Here is a 23,530-nt window from a genome sequence, read left to right as displayed (position 1 = left end):
CCCGAAGAGCTTATTCCGGGGCAAGAGCTTATTCCGGGACAAGAGCTTATTCCAGGGAAGAGCTTATTCCGGCCAGCCCCCACCTGTACCCTGGGCATGACGTTAGGATGCTATCGAACCCTGCTGGCCAGCCTGGGTCAGCTGTTCAGACTGTGCCCTTTCCTGGTTCCTCACGGGAATTAACTCTATCCTGGCTCAAACCAGGACAGAAAGGCATCTCCACGCTGCTCAGCCCACCCGAAAACATTTCCTTCTCCCTCTCCAGCTCCGTGCAGCGCTTTGGCTGGTGCTGCCAAACTCACGGTGCAGGGGCGGCACCACCCGGCCATGGCCGGGAACGCTGCGAAGGGCTTTTGGGGCCGCCTCGTCCCTTTGGCACATCTCTGCCTTCCTCTCGCTTCCCAACCTGAGCTCATGGGCTCTTGCTTTCCTCTTCTCAGCCCTCTGGCTACACGTTTCAGTTCTTAAGAGCTTCTTGAATCATCTTTATTGGTTGTGTCCCGGCTCAGAGCTCGATGGCTCCTCTCTGGCAGATCCACTGATACCTCGAGCCGCAGCCTGCCGAGCCGATCCTGTCCCAGCTCAGCACCCCGCAGGCGCTGCCCTCGGCCCCGGGGCTCGGCCGGAACCTGCGGGCGCAGGATGGAGCCCACGTCACGGCCCGAGGGGCCCCGCGCCTGCCGCTGCCCCCCCCGACAGCCAGCCCCTCGCTGCCTCCTGCCCCCAAAGCGCTGCCCAGTCCTGCAGGGATCCCAAAGCCGTGGGGCGAGATGCTGAGGGGTCAGCGCTGGGCTGGGCAGGGTGAGGGGAGCGAGCGGCCTCGATAAACTCAAAGTGCTTCAGCGACCAGAATTAATAGTGACACTATGAAGTCATCGGGGATGGAGAAATTCAAACCCACAGCGCTCGCCGGCTCCGCCCTCGCATTGGCTGCCCGGCCCCGGCACACCCGCGGCTGTGTCACAGTGGATTGGGGCCGCTTTCTGCCCATCACACGGAGCGCGGGAGCGGTGGCAGCGCAGGTCGGGAGGGGCCGTGGGCTCTGCTGGGGCTGCGCTGGGAGCTGCGGGGCGCGGGGCTGTGGGGACGGCAGCCCGGGGGGCTCTGCCTCCCCTTTGGACCCTCACTTCTCCCCCTTTAACCGGGTAAGCGGCCGATGGGTCAGCATGGGGAGGGGGTAAGAAGGGTGGTGGGAGGCTTCTGGCTCATCGGGGGCTGGTTGCTGAGCTGGCTGAGGCTGCGTTTGTCTCCCCAGGTGCTGGGAACGGGCTGCAGCGTTGCAGGGGCAGCAGGGACGGGGCAGGACTGAGCTGCCATCGCCTTCCCCAGCCCAGGGCTCATGGCACAGCCGGGTCAGCTGCAGAATTCACCCTCCCCATCCACTGTGTGGGCATCATGAGCTCTCTAGCCCTCCAGCAGTGTGGAGTAAAAACCGGATCCGAAGCCGTTTTTTTAAACAAGTCGCAAGACAAACCGATGCCTTCTTGTACTTCTTCCCAACAAGGAGCCTGTGAACAGCCCCTGGGTCCCCAGGATGCCCCCGGAGCGTCCCCGGGCGGGAGGGGGCTGAGGCTCCCGGGCAGGAGCGTGCGCAGGCGTCTGGGTGAGTACGGAGCCGCCGCTGTGACCCGAGGGATGGCAGCAGCGTGTCTCCAGCTGCTTCTCCCTCCTCATCTCTCCAAGAACCACTCCCCTTCCCCCAGATCAATGGCTACAGCTTTCACTTGGCCTTGCTGGTTTGGTTTCCTGTCCTGTCCCCTCCTGCCATCCTCTACCCTTCCACACCACGGAGGATGGGGACATGTAAATGATCTCAGAGCAGGGTGAGGTGAGTCACCTTCAAGATGCAGGTAATTGGGGAGGGTGCCAGGGTTGCTGGTTTCCCCATAAACCCGGGGTGTGGGGGGAACACGGGGTCAGATGACCAGTGTGACTGGAGGACTGTGGCCATCAGATCCCCAAGAGCTGCTTGAGCTGGGGAAACTGAGGCACGGGTGAGTGGGAAAGGGCTGTCAGGGGTCTTCAGGGTCTGGGAGTTGTGAGATCTGTGCTGAGTAAACTGGGACTGTTTATGCTGTAGAAAGGGTTAACAGAGGACAGGTTCCTGCAAGGAAGGGGTTGTTGTGTTCTCTCAAGCAACACAATGACAGGAAACGGCCTCATGTTGTCCCAGGGGAGGTTCAGGCTGGATCTGTGCCCTGCAGCCACCAGCAAAGCCCAAACACATCAGATTGGTGTCTGGTCACTCCCCTCTCACATAACAAAGAAGAAGCCCTTCACAGAGAAAAAGAAAGCCTGCAGTGTTGCATTCAATTCTTTCCTGTCTTCTTCCCCAAGCCCAGGAGGCTACTCTGTTGTGTCCTGGACCATCAGTGCCCATTGAGCCCTCCCTGCCCTTTGGCAGTTCTCAAGTCTTTGGTACTTGAGGCTAATCGTGGTCTTTTGTTCCCTGATGGGCCTAAACCACCACAGTTTCATAAAAGCACAAAATCATTCTGGTGGGAAGAGACCTTTCAGATGAGTCCAACCCCTCACCTCACACTGCCAAGCCCCTCACTAAGCCAACCCATCTATCCATAATGATGTGTTATCCTTGGCTGTGGTGCTCATCATAACTCACCCTGTGGTGGCTGAAGGCTTGGAGGGTACAAAAACCCTCTAAAACCACATCCTGGTCCCCAGTGTCACTGGTTCTCATATCTACTGTCTCACTGTGAATCGCTGCTGCACGTGCTCTGGGAGGGTCTTTGGTGGTCTCTGGTGCTCGTTCAGGAGTGTGGCCCTAAAGGAGCTCTGAGTGTTCATTCTCTGGTCAATTTTATCCTGTTCCACCCAAACTCCTCTCCTGCTCTTTCATCCTTATGCTGCACTCTACAGTTGAATATGCAGCCAGGTTCATGTTTATCTGTTGTCTATCTGATGTTTACCTTTTGACAGTGTCTCCCACAACACCCTCATCAGAAAGCTCAGGCAGTGTGGCTGGGATGAGAGGACAGCGAGGTGGATGGAGAGCTGCTGAATGACAGCCCAGAGAGCCTGGTCATACCAGTGTGTTCCCCAGGGCTCAGTGCTGGGGTCTGGGCTGTTTAACACCTTTATCAGTGATCTGGGTGAGAGGACCATGTGCATCCTCAGTCAGTGTGCAGATGGCACGGAGCTGGGCAGGAGTGTTGATCTGCCTGAGGGCAGGGAGACTCTTCAGAGAGCCCAGGCCAGGCTGGGGCAATGGGCTGAGGTTGCCCAAGGGCAAATGCAGGCTGGGGCAGAGGGGCTGGAAAGGGCCTGGGGGAGTCGGTGCCATTGGCTGAACAGGAGCCAGCAGCATGCCCAGGTGGGCAAGAGGCCAGTGGCATCCTGGCTGGTGGCAGCACTGGGGTGGCAGCAGGAGCAGGACTGGGATTGTCCCCTGTGCTGGGCCCCTCACTCCCTGCCACAGGGACACTGAGGGGCTGCAGCTCCAGGACTGGAGGCAGGATTGGGCCCCTCAGTCACTGCCACAGGGACACTGAGGGGCTGCAGCTCCAGGACTGGAGACAGGATTGGGCCCCTCACTCGCTGCCACAGGGACACTGAGGGGCTGCAGCTCCAGGGCTGGAGGCAGGATTGGGCCCCTCACTCGCTGCCACAGGGACACTGAGGGGCTGCAGCTCCAGGGCTGGAGGCAGGATTGGGCCCCTCACTCACTGCCACAGGGACACTGAGGGGCTGCAGCGTGGCCAGAGCCGGGCACAGAGCTGGGGAAGGGGCTGGAGCACAAGGGTGCTGGGCAGGGGCTGAGGGAATGGGGGTGCTGAGCCTGGAGAAGGGGAGGCTGAGAGGACACAGGAGCCCTCTCTGACACTCCCTGACAGGAGATGTGGGGACGTTGGGGTTGGTCTCTCCAGGAGAACAAGAGGAAACAGCCTCATGTTGCCCCAGGGGAGGTTGAGGCTGGAGCTGAGGCAGAGCTGTTTCCCTCAGAGGGGTGTCACCCCTGTGCCAGGCTGCCCAGGGAGCTGGGGCAGTGCCCAGCCCTGCAGGGACCCCAAAGCCGTGGGGTGAGATGCTGAGGGCCAGGGGTCAGCGCTGGGCTGGGCAGGGTGAGGGGAGCGAGCGACCTCGATAAACTCAAAGTGCTTCAGCGACCAGAATTAATAGTGACACTATGAAGTCACAGGGGCCGGGGAAATTCAAACCCACAGCGCTCGCCGGCTCCGCCCTCGCATTGGCTGCCCGGCCCCGGCAATTCACGGCTGTGTGAGAGCGGAGACGTGTCCGTCCGTCCGTCCGTCCGTCCGTCCGCCCGTCTGGGACACGGAGCGCGGCGCCGGTGGCAGCGCAGGTCGGGACGGGCCGTGGGCTCTGCTGGGGCTCTGCTGGGGCTGCGGGGCGCGGGGCTGTGGGGACGGCAGCCCGGCGGGCTCTGCCTCTCGTTCCTATCCCTAATTCCCCCTCTGTTTAACTGAGAGACAGCCGTCGGGGTGCGCGGGACGGACGGAGCCTGTTCCCGGCAGCTCTGGCTGCTCGGGGGTTTCTCCTCTGTCTCCCCATCTCGCTGTGAAGCTGCTGCTTGTTTCTCCCTGGGGACCTTGTTGGGCTCAAGCTGCTTGTGTTCCTTCCATTCTGTGTTGTAGGGAGCTGTCACAGTCACACAACACCATTTGTGCTAAGGGGGAAGGAGCTGTAAAGACGGCTCCTGTAAGAAGCTGCTCGACACTCTCCCCAGCTCTGAGCCAGACCCACTGCTGGGGCTGAGCCAATTAGGGGCTTCCATGATCACTTTTTACGAAGGAAGTCGGAATAAAAGGGGTTTTTCCTTTCTCAGACCCAGGCAAGATCGTGTGTCAGGTTTCTTCTGCATCAAAGCTCTGGCTTAACTCTCCTTTCTTGCGGAAGCTGGAACCGGAACGTCCCGTCCCAGCACGATGGGAATTTGCAGATACAAGTAACAACGTTTCTGCTCAGTGGGTTGTGTTGTCTGTTTTGCCTGGTGAGGTCAGCACAGACGAGCTTTGACAATTCACTGCACAGCAAAATAGAAACAGAAACCATTTTTAATCGGTTTCCCTTCCCCCACTCAGCAGAGGGGTGCTGGGACGCCCTGACCTCCCATTTAAATGCTGGGGGTGGAACAGGGAGGGCTGAGTGGGGGCTGGTCCCAGGTGGCTGGTGCTTTGTGATCTGCCTGGGGACGGTGCAAGAAGGGTTGTGGGAGGGCGCTGGCTCATCTGGGGGCTGGTTGCTGAGCTGACTGAGGCTGTGCTTGTCTCCTCAGGTGCTGGGAACCAGCCGCAGGGGAGCAGGGACAGGGCAGGACTGAGCTGCCATCACCTTGCCCAGCCCCGGTGTCACTGCTGATACTGGCAATCAAGTGTGAGAGCTCTCAGCAACAGAGCTTGCCATCTCTGTTGTGTTGTCACGTTCTCTGCAATCCCCCAGTGTGCTGGTAACAGTGGTGGTAAAAGTGCTGCCAAGCCTGGCTGGATAAAGGCTTTCCCAGCAGTGTTAGTTCCTTGGGCACAAGGCACTGCTGGGCACAAGGAAAGAGATTTGGCTTGTCAGTGTGCCATGGGACACGGGGAGGAGAAGATCATCTGCTCCAAGGATGGCAATGTGGAGGATGCCCTGAATGCCCAGGACAAAGGGGCATCTCCCCAGCCTGAGGTGCCAGAGGACACCCCAAAAAGGAGCTGCAGAGGAGTCGTGGGTGAGTGCAGGGGCAGCCGTGTGGGCTGTGGGGAGGGGACAGTGTCTCCGTGGCAGTCTCACCCCAGGAGGAGCTGGGGCTGCTGAGGGTGAGGCTTCTTCCAGCTGCCTGCAAAGGGCTTTGTCATCTGCTTGGTCTTTATTGGAGGATCTGTAGCAATTCTCCCTCCTCCTTCCCCAATCCTTTGTCAACTCTCCTGCTGCTGGTTGTCCCCCCCATTTAGAGTGAGAGCGTTGTCCCTGCTCTGTGTGACTGTCCCTGGGCTTTCTTGCTGCCACATCTGTGTGTGTGTGCAGAATGGGCTGAGGGGTCCCTCCTGAGTTCCCCGGGCAGCTCGTGTTGGGGGTGATGGGGTCTGAGGGCTGTAGGACTGTGTCTTCTGGGGCAACTTTGTCCTCACTGATGGGTGGCTTTCCTCCTGCAGGCAAGTTCTGTGAGCTCCATCCAGTCTATGCCCGGGCGCTGGCTGTGCTCCTGGCTCTGATCCTGGCTCTGTCGGTGGCTCTGGCTGTACAATCGGGTAAGGGAGCAGCAACGGCTTCGGGTCAGCCCCGTGGGAGGAGCCCGGGGCTGCGTCGTTCCCGGCCGCAGGGAGCTGCTGCCCCGCTCCGTGCCGAGGGGAATCCTCTGAGCTCCCTCCCTGCCCTCCTGTCCCTGTGCAGCAGGGAGCCGTGCAGCGGGGGCAGCTCTGCCTGCGGCCCCGGGGCTGGGCTGTGCCTATGGCTGGGTCGGGTACCGGGACATGTGCTACTACGTCTCGGTGGAGAAGGGCAACTGGGAGTGGAGTCAGCTACAGTGCTGGAAGCGCAGGGCCTGGCTGGCCATGCTGCAGGAGGAGTGGGAAATGGTGAGGAGGGGGCTGTGGGGGTGAGTGCAGCCCCTGAGGTGCTTGTAGAGGCATGTTGTGTGCTGGAAGGGAGGGATGCACAGGGGGTGGTGTGGAGCCCAGGGCACATCTCTGGTTACTGAGCTGCTGCAGCTCTGAAGCTCATTGGAGCTGCTGCTGGGTGTCAGGTGCTGGGCTGGTGGCTGGTGTGGTGCTGGCAGCAGCTCCTGACTGTTGGCTCCTCTCTGTCTTCCCCAGGAGTTTCTGCAGCGCCTCAAAGGTGATCTGGATTGCTGGGTGGGTGTGATAAGATGGGGTGAGCACCTGGAGAGAGTGGATGGCAGCAACTTCACCTTCAAGTGAGTCCCATCATGGGCTGAGGCTGCACAGAGCCTGTCCCGTGGTGAGATGGGCAGGGCCTGGGGGCTGGGGACAGCCCCTGAGCCAGCTCCTTCCTTCTCCCTGCAGGGTCTCACTTCAGGGAGAAGAACACTGTCTGCTTCTGATCAATGGGCACCTCAGGGGTTCCAGTTGCTTACAGAAATACCAGTACATTTGCAGCAAACTCCAAGCTATGAGAGGAACCACTGAACAGAAGAGAAGACCTCCAGGCTGGGCACCCAGAGCTTCAGCCCTTGCCCAGCTCAGAGCAGTGTAGAGATGTCTTACCCACTACTCTTGCTCTTGGCCACCTCCCACTGCCAGGTCTGGGGGAGATGAGCTGGTGGGAAGGGGAGTTGATGTGGAAGCTGACAAGTGCCTGAATGGGAGCTCAGGCCTGGAGGAGGATTCTTCCCCATGAGCCCAGGATGCTGATTTCACTGTTTTTGCACTGATGCAGCTCCTGACACCGTGAGAAGCCTCTGACTGTTGGCTGCTGCACTGTGGATGGAGCCTTGTCCCTTTTCTGTTACACTTGTTTACAATTTTCCTTTTTTGCCCTTTTAATAAGGCCTGTGAAGTTCCCCTGGGTGTCCCTTGTGTGGGGCAAACACTTGCTCAGGCCAGAGCACGGGGGCAGCCAGGAGCCCCTTTGCCAGGCAGCGATGTCCCATGGCCTGGGCACGGGCACATCACACATCTCCCTTTCCAAACACCCCGAAATGCCTCTGTAGGATCCCTGCACACCCTTCCCTTGCACCCACTTTGCAGCACCCCTGGCACCAGACCTGCATCCCTTGACACTTGAGACCCAGCAGCATCCCAGGACCAGGACCCGCTCCCGCTGACACCTCGTTCCCTCACAGTCCCCCTCAAAGCCAAATCATTGACTCCAGAATGGTGGGGGTTGGAAGGGCCTCTTAGAGCTCCTCCTTTCATCCAGAGCAGCTTCCCCTAGCTCAAGTCACACAGGAACGTGTCTAGGCGGGTTTCAGAACCTCCCGAGAAGGAGCCTCCACACCCTCCCTGGCAGCCTGTGCCAGGGCTCCCTCACCTCAGCACCAAAGGACTTGCTCCTCCTTGTGTTAAGTGGAACTTTTTGTGTTCCAGCTGCTGGCCATGGCACTGGACACTACAGAAACAGAAGTGTCTCCCCATCCTCTTGATAAACACCTCTGAGACCCTTGTAAAATCGCTGCTCCTCACGTGCAGCCGACAAGTGACCCAACGCTCCGGATGCACCTGACAGAGAAATGGAGCAACGGCCTCACTTTGAGCCCCCTCAAACTGGCAGCAAGTTGTTTTGGCTGCTCAGTCAGGTGATTTACAGCTCAAACACAACTGTTTTGGTGCTCTGGGCTGTTTAAGCTGCACTGGCACTGTTAAATGCTTTTAACCCCTTGCTGGCAATTGTCTCCTCACTCCAGATCCAAACCACTGTATGAAAGAGTCAATGAGGAGAGAGGTTGGGGGTGTATGAATGAGGAGGGGCTGGAACTCAGAGGAATCTGAGGAGGGGTCTGTGAATGAGGCATCTCTGGGCTCTGGGGTCTTTTCCCCCCTTTGGAAGTTGTTGCTTCATTCATTCCAGCTCTTCCATTGACTCACTTTGATTTCTCTCTGGATGCATCCCATGTTTGTGATTATAATCAGGATAAGAGCAACAACCAGGAGGATTAACCCTTTGAGCACCATGGCTCACCACCCCTTTCCTCACCATCCTCTCTCTTTGTGAAGAATGTGATTGAACCAATCATTGCCAGCTCTGTTCCTGGTGGCTTTGCTCTCTGCTGCTACTCATCCCATCCAAGAGCTTTAGCAAATGATCAGTTGTGTTTGGGATGTGGATGCAGCAATGTTCCAAATCCAGTTCTGCCCCAACAGCTCCTGCAGCTGAAATGTTAGAGCCTAAAGATGAGTCTGCTTAAAAATATGTTCCCCATCCAATTTAGGGAGCCCACACCCCCCTTGTGTGTTGGCCAAGAGCAAATCTAAAGCCAGTCTATTCCATGAAGTCATTTTTGTATTGGCCTAAACTTGTCTATTCATAGTTTGGATTTCCTTTGCTATTGGTCCTGAAAAGGTCTCTACCTGCCAGGGCAGATTCCTCTCAATACTCTATTTCCCAAGGCTCTGAAGCCTGGTACCAAGAAACTCTGAAGTCCCCATCCAAATTCTGCTGCTGTCTATGGTCCAGCTCATGATCTTCATCTGACTTTCTGTCACTTTAACCCATCCCAATATTGTGTTTTGTTTAGAACTCCAGTGAATTGATTCTCTCTGGCCTGTATTTTGGTGGTGATATCTCATGGCACCTCTCTGGTGCTATTCACAGCCCCTGTGCTCTGGCTGCTTCCTTGGCAGACTCTTCTGTTGAACTGTTTCTAACATTTCTTGGAGTGTCACCAGTCAGCAGGCCTGGCAGAGCATCAGCACCACTTGTTGTGGCTGACTCATCTTCTCTAACAGCTCCTGTATTGGGATTAAATATAACTAACCAGTGAGCCTGCTGAGTTCACAAGTTCAGAATCACTCCAAACACTGACCATTTCCCTGCAGAAAGCTCCCAAGCCCTCCCTGAGGCCATTAACTCTGCCCTTTGTGCTCATCTATGTGCAGGTAGGGCTGCAGCTTCTCCAGCCTCACTTGGTGGCACCACAGCACATCCAGCTGCCCGTGCTCCTCCTTCCACACAGCTGCTGCCACCAAGGAATTGGTCCCATTCAGCCTTTGCTCATGGAACATCCTTCAGCTGCACTTGGCTGCAGGAAAGCTGCTCTGGAGGCTGCAAACAGCCATGCACCAGCTGCCCTTCCTCTGCCCCTGCTGGCAGGAGAGAAGTGGGATTCCATAGCCTTGGTACTTTCAATCCAACGTCCCCCTGCTCCAGGAAAACAGCTCTGAGCCTTCAGCATGGGACTGGGGGACAACCCATGAGCACCCTTCTGTTCCAGTCCTCTGGGAGCTGCAGGAGCTCCAAACACAGCCCAGTGTTGCCTGAACTGTCCCTTTGTGGGCTTCTCGAAGCAGGAGCAGCACAAGGGCTGTGAGGCAGACTGCCCATCCCTTCCTGACACTGCCCCAGGCTTTGCCAAAGGATGCTCCTGCTCTGGCTCCTGCTCCTGAGGGAGCACTCCCAGGGCAATCCGGAGCCTTTCCCATCCGAACCCTTCCCACGCTGCTGCCACATTGGGCAGCGCTACCGCTGGGGCTCTCATCAAAGCCTGTGGCTGCTTTGGAAAGGCATCTCCACGCTGCTCAGCCCACCCGAAAACATTTCCTTCTCCCTCTCCAGCTTCGTGCAGCGCTTTGGCTGGTGCTGCCAAACTCATGGTGCAGGGGCGGCACCACCCGGCCATGGCCGGGAACGCTGCGAAGGGCTTTTGGGGCCGCCTCGTCCCTTTGGCACATCTCTGCCTTCCTCTCCCTTCCCAACCTGCGCTCATGGGCTCTTGCTTTCCTCTTCTCAGCCCTCTGGCGCCGGGTTTCAGTTGGATCGGTGCTGCTTGTGCTGCTCATGAGCAGCCAGGAGTTCCCACAGCCCACACAGGGGAGTTGCTGCCTTTGCCCCTTCCTCTGGCAGCCCGGGGGATTCTTCCTCATCCTGCAACACTTGGCCCTCCAGGTCTTTATCTTCAGGTGGATGCCACCGAATTTCCCTCTCTGGAGGCAATTTGCACACTGAGCTGACTCATCTCTCCCTCACAAGGGCCCAGGGCAACCAGGTGCCCAGAGACAACCCTCAGTGAGCTGGTAGAAAGCTGCTTTCCTTTATTACAGAGCATGTGGGATCCCTCCCCCAACACCTGAGACACAAAACAACACACCTTACACACACTCCAGAAACTCAACTCCCCGCCTATTAGCACCTCATTAATATGCAAATGAGGCCGACTTTTAGCCTGTGGGTGCAGAGTTGAGCCACAGATACTCAGCATGTTCTGCTTTTAGCTCAGCATCACCATTAAGGTGTTAACTGTGACATTGATTTCTCTGTTAAGCAAAAGTCTCACTCTGGACGCTGTGGCCTTGCTGAAGTTGTTGATCTGTTTTGGTTCACTATTTATAGCCAAAACATCAGTGTGTGGTGCCCTAAGGCTCCTCCCTCAGCTGCTTCTCATCTTGCAGCCCCCACTGCAGCTCTCTGCACAACTCAGCAGCAGCACTGGCACTTGGGACACTCTTGAAGCCTCTGCTCACAATCTTCTCACCATTCATCAAAGCCCAAATCACGCTGGTAAAGGAGGGGGCTCTACAGGACTCGGAACTCTTTCAAGCCCGGTCTCAGCTCAGCAAAGCAGAAGCAAAGCCACATTGTCTCTACCCCACTGCCGTGGTTTTGCCCAGCCAGCAACAAAGCACCACGACAGTCTCTTGCTCACTGACCCCCATCCACCCCCATCCTCCTTAGGAGAGGAGAAAAACAGAACCAAGGGTGTTGTGGATGGGGACAAGGGCAGGGAGGGCTCAGTGCCAGTTACAGCTCTGGCCGTTAGAGAGGAGAGTCAGAGGAGTTTATTCTGCCGAATAGAAACAGAAGAGACAGCAAAACCAGAGCAGGGTGATGAAAGAAAATACAAGCAGCACTTGAAGATCTCCTTCCCTCATCCCTCAGCTCTTCCCGGGCTCCAGCTGCTGCTCACAAACTGCTCCAAGTGCCCACAGCTCTCAGCTTCCACACTCCTCTCCACAGCACGCAGCGGGGGCTCTGCTCCAGCACCCTCCTCCTCTCTTCCCTCGCTCACCTTGGGCTCCGCACAGGCGCTTCTCTCTCCTCCAACTCCTTCCACCCCCAGCAGACGGTGAAGAAGCAGCAACAGCAAGAAGGAAGAGGAGGAACCCTCCTCTGCCGGCTGCTTCTGCTGAAGAAAGTGACCATGGAGGCGCCTCGTTGGCTCAGCCCCAGAAGTGGCTCTGACTCAGAGCCGGGGAAAGTTTGGAGTAACTTCTTCCAGGAGCCACCGTTGCAGCCCCTTCCCCATGAGCTGAAACTTCCCCATGAGCAGAAACGGCTCCACACAAACCCGTGGCACTGGCTCGTGTTTATTCGCTGCCACGAGGCGACTGCTGCTCCCTTACCTGTGTACAACAAGGGTTGGGGAAGGAGGGGGGGAACTGATACAGACCCCCCCAATAAAGACCGAGCAGATGACAAAGCCCTTTGCAGGCAGCTGGAAGAAGCCTCAGCCTCAGCAGCCCCAGCTCCTCCTGGGGTGACACTGCCACGGGGACACTGTCCCCTCCCCACAGCCACACGGCTGCCCCTGCACTCACCCACGACTCCTCTGCGGCTCCTTTGCCTCAACATTCCCCGGCCCCGTTCCCGCCGCCGCAGCTTCAAGCGGCTCCTTCAGCGGGGAAGGGAAAAAGCGACGGGAAGAGAAGCAGCGAGACCAAAACCCGCTGCCGCGTTTGCAGCGGCTCCCGCTGCCCGGCTCGGCACTGCCGCCGGCCGCCGAAGCTCCTCCGCTGCCCGGGGTGATGGGTTTGGGGTCCGGGGGGTGCAGGGGGTGAGGCGGGGGCTGGCGCGGGGCATCAGGGAAAGTCCGGCGTGAAGGGAACGATGGGGCTTGTTGGGGGCTCTTGGGGGTCCCCTCGGTGTGTGTCCCCTCCCCGCACCCCCATGAGAAGAGCGGGAAAGGCAGAACGGGGGGAAAATGGGCTGTTTAAGAGCTTCTTGAATCATCTTTATTGGTTGTGTTCGGGCTCAGAGCTCGATGGCTCCTCTCTGGCAGATCCACTGATACCTCGAGCCGCAGCCGGCCGAGCCGATCCTGTCCCAGCTCAGCACCCCGCAGGCGCTGCCCTCGGCGCCGGGGCTCGGCCGGAACCTGCGGGCGCAGGATGGAGCCCACGTCACGGCCCGAGGGGCCCCGCGCCTGCCGCTGCCCCCCCCGACAGCCAGCCCCTCGCTGCCTGCTGCCCCCAAAGCGCTCACCGGCTCTGCTCCAGGCGGGAGCCGTTCAGCCACGTCCAGCCCTGCCCGGCCGACGGCAGCAGCAGCCCGAGCCAGAAGGCGCGGCTGGGGTTCTGCAGCATTTCATTCACGAAATCCTGCAGCGGGGACGGACCCCGAGGGACACATTGGCACCCCAAAACAAGCTCCAGCCCGCCCCGAGCCCCAGCGCTGCCACAGACACCGCAGAGCCTCGGGCACCCATTGCCGGGCGAGCCCTGAGCCCTTCCCCGGCTGCGCCCGGCCCCGTTCCCACGCTGTCCCAGTGCCCCCAGTCCCTTTACCAGCTCGTCCTGGTCCCTCCAGCATCAGCAGCTCGGCCCCCCGAGCCACGCAGTCCTGCCGGCTGCCGCTCCAAGGGCTCAGCCCCTCGGACACCCGATAGCACTTGCTCCGGCGCTGCGTCCAGCCCGCGGGGCAGAGGCTGCAGCGCCCCCCCTCTGCGGACACACGCACGGACACGCGAGGGCTCGCACGGAGGGGCTCGGGGGGAGCCGGGCCATCCCTTGCAGGGGGGCGTGTTACCTTGCAGGGGGCACAGGCTTCGCCTCAGCTCCGGGCAGCCGCAGCTCACGCCGCCACAAGCGCCCGGCAGCGACGCGTTGCCGCTGCCCGCGGTCCCCTCGGCTTGTCCCCTCGGCGTCAGCAAGCGGGACACTGAGACAGACGTGAGCCCGGGCACGGAGGGGGCGCACGGTCCCCTCCCACGGCCCCAAACAACAAACTCACGGCAGAGCACGAGGCCGAGGGCCAGGGCGGCCGTCAGGGCCCCGAGGAGGCGGCAGCACCGGGGGGAGATTCCTGCGGGGACACTCGGCTGCCGCGGGGCAAAAGCCCCCTGGGGGTCTCGCCGGCTGCATCCTGCGCTCAGGGGAAGGGCTGCGGCAAAGGAAAAGGGGGCTCGACAGCATCTGTCACACCACAAGCCTGGTGAGACCCCAAAGCCCCCCCCTGCACCGAGTGACCCCCGTAAGGGACCAGCAACAGGATGAGGTTCACCCACATCTCTCTGCTCCCTCTTTTTCGGGTCACAATGAGGGGAGGCAGCACAGAGTGTGCATCTGACCATCCCCATCCACCCCAAGAGCCCCTCCAAGCCCTTCCTCGCTGCACCCGTGCCTCAGTTTCCCCACCTCGAGCAGCTCCTGGGGCCCCGATGGCTGGCATCACCCTTCTCCGCTCACACCGGCCATCACCACCCCGTGTTCTCCTCTCCTTCCCACATTGGCAGGGGGGAAACAGCAATTTGACCCCCCAAATACCTGCATCCTGGAGGGGACCTGCCTCACCCTGCCTGTGCTGTGGCTCTAAGATGATGTACCCAGCCTCATCCTCCATGGCGTGGAAGGGCAGAGGGGGCAGGAGGGGGCAGGACAGGAAACCAAAGCAGTGGTGGCCGAGTGACACCGATGCCATCGAGGTGCTCAGTGGCTTCCTGCCCCTGCTGCAGGGGAACAACCCCCTCAGCAGCCCTGACACCCAGCTGAGTGACACTGGGGAGGAAAGAGAGGTGTGTGGAGTGGGTGAGGCAGGGGGTTCTCACTGCAGAGAAGGGAAGCCTCTCTACACGAGGAGAAACTCCTTTGGTGCTGAGGTGAGGGAGCCCTGGCCCAGGCTGCCCAGGGAGGGTGTGGAGGCTCCTTCTCAGGAGGTTCCCAAACCCAACTGGACACGTTCCTGTGCCCCCTGAGCGAGGGGAACCTGCTTGAGCAGGGGCTTGGGCTGGATGAATGCTGCAGGACGCTTCCAATCTCAATCATGTTGTGATTATCGATGCAGAATTATTACTGAGGTGATATTAAGGCAGTAATTAACACAATAATTAACACAGTGCAATTACTGATGCTTCCTCCCTGCACCCGTGCCTCAGTTTCCCCTCTGAAGCAGCTCTTGGGGACCTGTCAGGCAGCATCACCCCTTCTCTGCTCACACCAGTCACCACCAACCCCTATTTTCCTCTCTCACCCACAAAGTTTGTTGGGGAAACAGCAATTTTGACCCCCCAAATAGCTGCCCCAGCAGAGTGAAGGAACCCAACTCACCCTGCCTGTGCTGTGCTCTAAGATGATGTACCCAGCCTCATCCTCCATGGTGTGGAAGGGCAGAGGGGGCAGGAGGGGGGCAGGACAGGAAACCAAAGCAGCGATGGCCGAGTGACACCGATGCCATCGAGGTGCTCAGTGGCTTCCTGCCCCTGCTGCAGGGGAACAACCCCTCAGCAGCCCTGACACCCAGCTGAGTGACACTGGGGAGGAAAGAGAGGTGTGTGGAGTGGATGAGGCAGGGGGTTCTCACTGCAGAGAAGGGGAAGCCTCTCTACAAGAGGAGAAACTGCTTTGGTGCTGAGGTGAGGGAGCCCTGGCCCAGGCTGCCCAGGGAGGGTGTGGAGGCTCCTTCTCAGGAGGTTCCCAAACCCAACTGGACACGTTCCTGTGCTGAAGGTGCCTGTTCCTGAGGCTGAGAGGTGCCCCCCAACCAAGGAGGGACCTTCTGGGGTGTGTGGTGTGGTAGCCAGTGGTGAGAAGGGACAGGAGGGGTTGGGGGGGAGCTGCTGGGGCAGCGGTGTCCCTGTGGGGGTGGCTGAGCTCTGGGGCTGAGGACAAGGTCTGATCAAAGCTGTGCCAATGGGCACCAGTCAGACCCAGGGGACCCCAGGACTGGCGATCAAGGGGGGCACAGATACATGGTGAGAGAGGAGCCAGGGTCTGCTGGGAGAGGGGGCTGAGGGACATGGGGACCAGATCTGATCAGAGCTGTGCAGATGGGCACTGAAGAAGGTCTCCTGCCCTGAGGCCAGAGGGATGGGTGCTGAGGAGAAGGTCTCCTGCCCTGAGGCCATGACAATGGGCACTGGGGTGATGGTTTCTCTCTCTGAAGCCACAGCAGTGGCACTGAGGGGAGGTCTCCTGCTCTGAGCTGTGCAGAGGGTCACTGGAAGGTGCTGTGGGAGCTGTGTGGAGCCGTTTTCAGGGAGCAGATTCCTGTAAGAACTTGCTCAAATCTCCCAGCTCTGAGTCACAGCCGTCTCAGGCTGAACCAATTGCCTCCCTCCATGATCACTTCTGAAGAAGCAACAGCCAGCAGAGGTCTCTTCCTTCTTTTCTGGGGGGTGGTGGAAGGGGTGGGATGAGAGAGAGAAGCAGAGCCCAAGGTGGGTGAGGGGAGAGAGGAGGAGGTGTGCTGGAGCAGAGACCCCCCTGCTCCCTGTGGGGAGATGACAGCCTGTTCCCAGCAAGCTCTGCAGAGCAGTGGTGAAGCTGAGATTCGTTGGCAGCTCGTGGCCTCGTTTCCAGCTCCTCATGTTCCTCATCCTCCCTGTTCCCCCAGGGCCCCATCCCCTCTCCCACCCTCCCCATCCCAATCCACGTATCACCCCCCCCCTGTGGGGGGTTGGGGCAGAGGGTTCTCACGGGAGGGAGAATAAAACAGGGCCATCAGGCTGCTGCCCATGGAGGAAAGTTGAAGGAGCTGTGGCACAAGGGAAAGTAGAAAACTTAGGGGGGAAAAAACCCCACAGACATTTACACCTAAACCAATGTTGGAGGAAGAAATCCTGCTAAGGGTGACCCTCAGGAATCCCTGTTCCTGGAAGACACAGAAAGTGTCTGGAGAAAGAAGGAACAAGCCCTTGACTGAGGAGGATTGGGTTGGAGATCTGCTGTGCAGGCTGAACACCCCCAAATCCTTGGCTCCTGCTGGGCTGCAACCAGCAGGGTTGAAGTTGCTGATGATGTGATGGAGAAGCTGCTCTCCCTCATTTTGCCACAGTGCTGGAGCACAGATGAGGTGCCTCAGGGCTGCAGGAAGGCCAGGATCACTCCAGGCTTCAAAACAGGTAAGAAGGAGGCAGGGGATGACAGGGCAGTCAGCCTCAGCTCCAGCCCTGGAAAGGTGATGGATGTCATCTCTGAGCACATGAAGGAACAGATGGTGATCTGGAGTGACTCAACATGCATTCACCATTCATCCTGCTTGCCCAATGTGGCAGCCTTGTCTGATGGCATGGCTGGCTGGGAGATGAGGGGAGAGCAGCAGCAGCACCCATCTGGGTAGGGACCAGTGGGACCAGCACAACTGGGATGCTGAGACCAGCTGAAGCCAAGAACTGGGAGCAGTTCAAGACCAGGATGGGAGCTGGGCCAAGCCTGGCAGATGCTGGGATCACTTTGAGGATGCTGGAATAATTACTTCTGGCCCTGGATCTGCTTCTGGCAGAGAATAGGAGTCAGGCACAGACACCAACCCCCCAGCATGGGCACAGGCTCCTGGCACGGTGTCACTGACACCTGCCACGATGCCATTGGCCTCCTTGGCCTCCTGACAGCGCTGTGGGCTCATGCAGGTTGTACACAAGTCTCTTTTAATGAAGAACAGAAAAGGAGTTACAAGGAGGCAGAATGGTGTGTGTGAAGATACAGAATGGCCTGTCCATTAGCTTCAGGCACACCCTACACTGCTCTGATGTGTGCAAGGGCTGAAGTCTGCAGGTCAACTCTTCTCTTCAGTGGTTCCCATCAGAGCTTGGGGTTTGCTGCAGATGTAGGGGTAGAGGTCGGAGCAACTGGCCCCCCTGAGGTGCCCATGGATCAGAATCAGACAAGGATCCACCCCCTGAAGTGAGACCCTGCAGGGAGAAGGAAGGAGCTGGCTCAGGGGCTGTCCCCAGCCCCCAGGCCCTGCCCATCCCACCAGGGGACAGGCTCTGTGCAGCCTCAGCCCATGATGGGACTCACCTGAAGGTGAAGTTGCTGCCATCCACTCTCTCCAGGTGCTCACCCTGTCTCCTCACACCCACCCAGTAATCCCAACGGCCTTTGAGGCGCTGCAGAAACTCCTGGGGAGGAGAGAGAGGAGCCAACAGTCAGGAGCTGCTGCCAGCACCACACCAGCCACCAGCCCAGCATCTGACACCCAGCAGCAGCTCCAACGAGCTTCAGAGCTTCTGCAGCAGCTCAGCATCCAGAAACATGCTCTGTCCACACATCCTCCCATTGACCCCCCCACATCATCCTCACATCCTCCCCTTGTCCTCACATCCTGACATTGTCCCTCACATCCTCCCCTTGTCCTCACATCCTGACATTGTCCCTCACATCCTCCCATTGTCCCCACATCCCCCATTGTCCTCCCATCCTGACATTGTCCCCACATTGTCCTCCACATCCTCCCATTGTCCCCCACATCCTGACATTGTCCCTCACATCCTGACATTGTCCCTCACATCGTCCTCCACATCCCCCATTGTCCCCCACATTGTCCTCCACATCCTCCCATTGTCCCCCATATCCCCCCATTGTCCCTCACATCCTGACATTGTCCCTCACATCCTGACATTGTCCCTCACATCGTCCTCCACATCCTCCCATTGTCCCCCACATTGTCCTCCACATCCTCCCATTGTCCCCCACATCCCCCCATTGTCCTCACATCCTGACACTGTCCATCACATCCTCCCATTGTCCCCCACATCCTAACATTGTCCCCCACATCCCCCCATTGTCCTCACATCCTAACATTGTCCCTCACATCCTGACATTGTCCCTCACATCCCCCCATTGTCCTCACATCGTAACATTGTCCCTCACATCCCCCCATTGTCCTCACATCGTAACATTGTCCCTCACATCCCCCCATTGTCCTCACATCGTAACATTGTCCCTCACATCCCCCCATTGCCCTCCCATCCTGACATTGTCCTCCACATCCTCCAATTCACTGCCACATCCCCTCATTGTCCTCCACATCACCCCATTGTCCCTATTCCTCCCATTGACCCTGACATCCCCCCATTGTCCCCATTCCTCCCATTGACCCCGACATCACCCCATTGTCCCCATTCCTCCCATTGTCCCCCACATCCCCTCATTGTCCTCACATCCTGACATTGTCCCTCACATCCTGACATTGTCCCTCACATCCCCCCATTGCCCTCCCATCCTAACATTGTCCTCCACATCCTCCCATTGTTCCCCACGTCCCCCCATTGTCCTCCCATCCTGACATTATCCCCACATTGTCCTCCACATCCCCCCATTGTCCCCACATTGTCCTCCACATCCTCCCATTGTCCCCCACATCCCCCCATTGTCCTCACATCCTGACATTGTCCCTTATATCCTCCCATTGTCCCCACATTGTCCTCCACATCCCCCCATTGTCCTCACATCATGACATTGTCCCTCACATCCTCCAATTGACTGCCACATCCCCTCATTGTCTCCCACATCCCCCCATTGTCCCTATTCCTCCCATTGTCCCCCACATCCCCCCATTGACCTCACATCCTGACATTGTCCCTTATATCCTCCCATTGTCCCCACATTGTCCCCCACATCCCCCCATTGTCCTCACATCATGACATTGTCCCTCACATCCTCCAATTGACTGCCACATCCCCTCATTGTCTCCCACATCCCCCCATTGTCCCCACATTGTCCTCCACATCCTCCCATTGTCCCCCACATCCCCCCATTGTCCTCACATCATGACATTGTCCCTCACATCCTCCAATTGACTGCCACATCCCCTCATTGTCTCCCACATCCCCCCATTGTCCCCACATTGTCCCTCACATCCCCCCATTGTCCTCACATCGTAACATTGTCCCTCACATCCCCCCATTGTCCTCACATCGTAACATTGTCCCTCACATCCCCCCATTGCCCTCCCATCCTGACATTGTCCTCCACATCCTCCAATTCACTGCCACATCCCCTCATTGTCCTCCACATCACCCCATTGTCCCTATTCCTCCCATTGACCCTGACATCCCCCCATTGTCCCCATTCCTCCCATTGACCCCGACATCACCCCATTGTCCCCATTCCTCCCATTGTCCCCCACATCCCCTCATTGTCCTCACATCCTGACATTGTCCCTCACATCCTGACATTGTCCCTCACATCCCCCCATTGCCCTCCCATCCTAACATTGTCCTCCACATCCTCCCATTGTTCCCCACGTCCCCCCATTGTCCTCCCATCCTGACATTATCCCCACATTGTCCTCCACATCCCCCCATTGTCCCCACATTGTCCTCCACATCCTCCCATTGTCCCCCACATCCCCCCATTGTCCTCACATCCTGACATTGTCCCTTATATCCTCCCATTGTCCCCACATTGTCCTCCACATCCCCCCATTGTCCTCACATCATGACATTGTCCCTCACATCCTCCAATTGACTGCCACATCCCCTCATTGTCTCCCACATCCCCCCATTGTCCCTATTCCTCCCATTGTCCCCCACATCCCCCCATTGACCTCACATCCTGACATTGTCCCTTATATCCTCCCATTGTCCCCACATTGTCCCCCACATCCCCCCATTGTCCTCACATCATGACATTGTCCCTCACATCCTCCAATTGACTGCCACATCCCCTCATTGTCTCCCACATCCCCCCATTGTCCCCACATTGTCCTCCACATCCTCCCATTGTCCCCCACATCCCCCCATTGTCCTCACATCATGACATTGTCCCTCACATCCTCCAATTGACTGCCACATCCCCTCATTGTCTCCCACATCCCCCCATTGTCCCCACATTGTCCTCCACATCCTCCCATTGTCCCCCACATCCCCCCATTGTCCTCACATCCTGACATTGTCCCTTATATCCTCCCATTGTCCCCCACATCCCCCCACTGTCCTCACATCATGACACTGTCCCTCACATCCTCCAATTGACTGCCACATCCCCTCATTGTCTCCCACATCCCCCCATTGTCCCCATTCCTCCCATTGTCCCCCACATCCCCCCATTGACCTCACATCCTGACATTGTCCCTTATATCCTCCCATTGTCCCCACATTGTCCCCCACATCCCCCCATTGTCCTCACATCATGACATTGTCCCTCACATCCTCCAATTGACTGCCACATCCCCTCATTGTCTCCCACATCCCCCCATTGTCCCCATTCCTCCCATTGTCCCCCACATCCCCCCATTGACCTCACATCCTGACATTGTCCCTTATATCCTCCCATTGTCCCCACATTGTCCCCCACATCCCCCCATTGTCCTCACATCATGACATTGTCCCTCACATCCTCCAATTGACTGCCACATCCCCTCATTGTCTCCCACATCCCCCCATTGTCCCCACATTGTCCTCCACATCCTCCCATTGTCCCCCACATCCCCCCATTGTCCTCACATCCTGACATTGTCCCTTATATCCTCCCATTGTCCCCCACATCCCCCCACTGTCCTCACATCATGACATTGTCCCTCACATCCTCCAATTGACTGCCACATCCCCTCATTGTCCTCCACATCCCCCCATTGTCCCTATTCCTCCCATTGTCCCCCACATCCCCCCATTGACCTCCCCATCCCATGCCTCCCTCCTTTCCAAGCCAGAACTGCAGCTCTGCCTCTACAAACACCTCAGGGGCTGCACTCACCCCCACAGCCCCCTCCTCACCATTTCCCACTCCTCCTGCAGCATGACCAGCGATGCCCCGTGCCGTGAGCACTGTGCTTGGCTCCCGTTCCAGCTGCTGATGTTCAGCGAGACGTAGTAGCACATGTCCCGATACCCGACCCAGCCATAGGCACAGCCCAGCCCCGGGGCCGCAGGCAGAGCTGCCCCCGCTGCACGGCTCCCTGCTGCACAGGGACAGGAGGGCAGGGAGGGAGCTCAGAGGATTCCCCTCGGCACGGAGCGGGGCAGCAGCTCCCTGCGGCCGGGAACGACGCAGCCCCGGGCTCCTCCCACGGGGCTGACCCGAAGCCGTTGCTGCTCCCTTACCCGATTGCACAGCCAGAGCCACCGACAGAGCCAGGCTGAGAGCCAGGAGCACAGCCAGCACCAGGGCACACACTGGGTGGAGCTCACAGAACTTTCCTAGAGGAGGAAAAGCCATCCATGAGTGAGGACAATGTTGCCCCAGAAGACACAGTCCTACAGCCCTCACACCCCAACACGAGCTGCCCGGGGAACTCAGGAGGGACCCCTCAGCCCATTCTGCACACACACACAGATCTGGCAGCAAGAAAGCCCAGGGACAGTCACACAGAGCAGGGACAAGGCTCTCACACTCTAAATGGGGGGGACAACCAGCAGCAGGAGAGCTGACAAAGGATTGGGGAAGGAGGAAAGACGTGCTACAGACCCCCCAATAAAGACCAAGCAGATGGCAAAGCCCTTTGCAGGCAGCTGGAAGAAGCCTCACCCTCACCAGTCCCAGCTCCTCCTGGGGTGACACTGCCACGGGGACACTGTCCCCTCCCCACAGCCCACACGGCTGCCCCTGCACTCACCCACGACTCCTCTGCAGCTCCTTTTTGGGGTGTCCCCTGACACCTCAGGCTGGGGGGATGCCCCTTTGTCCTGGGCATTCAGGGCATCCTCCACATTGCCATCCTTGGAGCAGATGAACTTCTCCTCCCCATGTCCCACGGCACACTGAAAAGCCCAATCTCTTACTCTCTGCCAAGCAGTGCCTTGTGCCTTTTTCAAACCAGGCTTGGCAGCACTTTTACCACCACTGCCATCTTCACACTGGGAGATTGCTGTGAACATGCCAACTTAGTATAAGATGTAACGATCTGTGTATTGCCGGGCACTGTCACACTGGGCTTTTGGTATCAGCAGCGACACCGGGGCTGGGGAAGGTGATGGCACCTCAGTCCTGCCCCTTTCCTGCTCACCCGGCAACACTGCTGCCAGCTGCCAACACCTGGAGAGACAAACACAGCCCCAGTCAGCTCAGCACCACAGGATCCAGCACCCTCCCATCACCCTTCTCGCATCATCCCCACGAGCGAGGGACCAACGAAGACAAGCAGCTTCACCCCAACACGGTGTCACGGCGGGGAAAGACACACCCCCCCCCCAAAAAAAGTGATGCAGACCCCCACAACCACCACGGCATCGCACCGCCGGTCCTCACCTGCGCTGCAACCGGCCCCGCTGCTCTTGCTGCAGCCGCTTCCTCCAACCCCGCGCTTGTGATGACAAACCTCCGACTCACCCCCCAAAAAACCCGGCTCATCCAATCAGCATCACAGCACCACCCCTGACGGGCGAAGGAGGCAACTTTCGGTGTTTGTTTAGCTGACGGCGGGTCAAAATGGAACTTGTTTTCAATCAGCTTCCTTCCCCACAAGAAGCACAGACGTTGTGAGCCCCCTTGAGCGTCTCTTTCAACGTGGAGGTGGAACAGAGAGGGCTGAGTGGTGGAAGGGGGATGCTCCCAGGTGGCTGCTGCTCTGTGATCTGCATAGGGATTGTGCAAGAAGGGTGTTGGCTCATGTGGGAGCTGCTTGTTGAGCTGACTGAGGCTGTGTGAGGAGCTGGGGCTGGTGAGGGTGAGGTTCCTTCCAGCTGCTTGCAAAAGGCTTTGTCATCTGCTTGGTCTTTATTGGGGGGTCTATAGTAGGTACTCCTTCCCTAATCCCTTTGCAGCTCTCCTGCTGTTGCCTTGTCCCTGCTGTGTGACTGCACCTTGGCTTTCTTGCTGCCAGATCTTTCTGTGGGGGGACAATGGGCTGTGAGGGGTCTCTCCTGAGTTCCCTGGGGCAGCTCATGCTGGAAGTGATGGAGGGCTGTAGGACTGTGTCTTCTAGGCCAACATTGTCCTCACTGATGGGGAGTTTTCCTCCTGCAGGTTTTCCTCCTGCAGGCACGTTCTGAGAGCTCCATCCAGTCTGTGTCCTGGTGCTGGCTGTG

The 23,530-nt window shown here is 58.4% G+C and overlaps 2 protein-coding genes across 6 annotated transcripts; one reads left to right on the top strand and one right to left on the bottom strand.

The window, feature by feature from the left end:
* Window positions 1-1,007: 1,007 nt before the first annotated feature.
* Window positions 1,008-7,478, top strand: LOC133629277 (C-type lectin domain family 2 member D-like). Of its 5 annotated transcripts, none has more exons than XM_062019932.1 (8): window positions 1,008-1,145; window positions 1,256-1,603; window positions 1,704-4,321; window positions 5,255-5,686; window positions 6,111-6,206; window positions 6,349-6,533; window positions 6,771-6,871; window positions 6,981-7,478. In XM_062019932.1, exons 4-8 carry the CDS (start codon window positions 5,548-5,550, stop codon window positions 7,168-7,170), a joined length of 711 nt encoding a protein of 236 aa, XP_061875916.1. In that variant the 5' UTR covers window positions 1,008-1,145; window positions 1,256-1,603; window positions 1,704-4,321; window positions 5,255-5,547; the 3' UTR covers window positions 7,171-7,478. The 5 variants fall into 5 exon arrangements, with proteins under 5 accessions (XP_061875916.1, XP_061875918.1, XP_061875919.1 ...); XM_062019934.1 differs by having other exon boundaries at window positions 1,256-1,828; window positions 2,938-4,321; XM_062019935.1 differs by lacking the exon at window positions 1,704-4,321.
* A 9,710-nt stretch (window positions 7,479-17,188) lies between these two features.
* Window positions 17,189-22,845, bottom strand: LOC133629276 (early activation antigen CD69-like). Its single transcript, XM_062019929.1, has 6 exons — window positions 22,752-22,845; window positions 22,120-22,538; window positions 21,608-21,703; window positions 21,281-21,465; window positions 17,583-17,683; window positions 17,189-17,473 (listed from the first exon to the last, which is right to left on the bottom strand). Exons 2-6 carry the CDS (start codon window positions 22,379-22,381, stop codon window positions 17,338-17,340), a joined length of 780 nt encoding a protein of 259 aa, XP_061875913.1. The 5' UTR covers window positions 22,382-22,538; window positions 22,752-22,845; the 3' UTR covers window positions 17,189-17,337.
* Between the last annotated feature and the right edge of the window lie 685 nt (window positions 22,846-23,530).

Source organism: Colius striatus, unplaced genomic scaffold, assembly GCF_028858725.1.
Source record: "Colius striatus isolate bColStr4 unplaced genomic scaffold, bColStr4.1.hap1 scaffold_35, whole genome shotgun sequence".
In the NCBI taxonomy this organism is placed as follows: Eukaryota; Metazoa; Chordata; class Aves; order Coliiformes; family Coliidae; genus Colius; species Colius striatus.
This window is presented reverse-complemented; position numbering and strand designations above follow the sequence as displayed.

What these genes read in the sequence shown, in the direction of transcription:
- LOC133629277 (XM_062019935.1), top strand. Translation starts at nt 5,548, where the DNA reads ATGGGACACGGGGAGGAGAAGATCATCTGCTCCAAGGATGGCAATGTG. An exon ending in GAGCTGCAGAGGAGTCGTGG is followed by an intron (nt 5,687 to 6,110) that starts GTGAGTGCAGGG and finishes TTCCTCCTGCAG; the next exon opens with GCAAGTTCTGTGAGCTCCAT. An exon ending in GGCTCTGGCTGTACAATCGG is followed by an intron (nt 6,207 to 6,348) that starts GTAAGGGAGCAG and finishes GTCCCTGTGCAG; the next exon opens with CAGGGAGCCGTGCAGCGGGG.
- LOC133629276 (XM_062019929.1), bottom strand. Translation starts at nt 22,381, where the DNA reads ATGTTCACAGCAATCTCCCAGTGTGAAGATGGCAGTGGTGGTAAAAGT. An exon ending in GAGCTGCAGAGGAGTCGTGG is followed by an intron (nt 21,704 to 22,119) that starts GTGAGTGCAGGG and finishes TTCCTCCTCTAG; the next exon opens with GAAAGTTCTGTGAGCTCCAC. An exon ending in GGCAGCAACTTCACCTTCAG is followed by an intron (nt 17,474 to 17,582) that starts GTGAGTCCCATC and finishes TTCTCCCTGCAG; the next exon opens with GGTCTCACTTCAGGGGGTGG.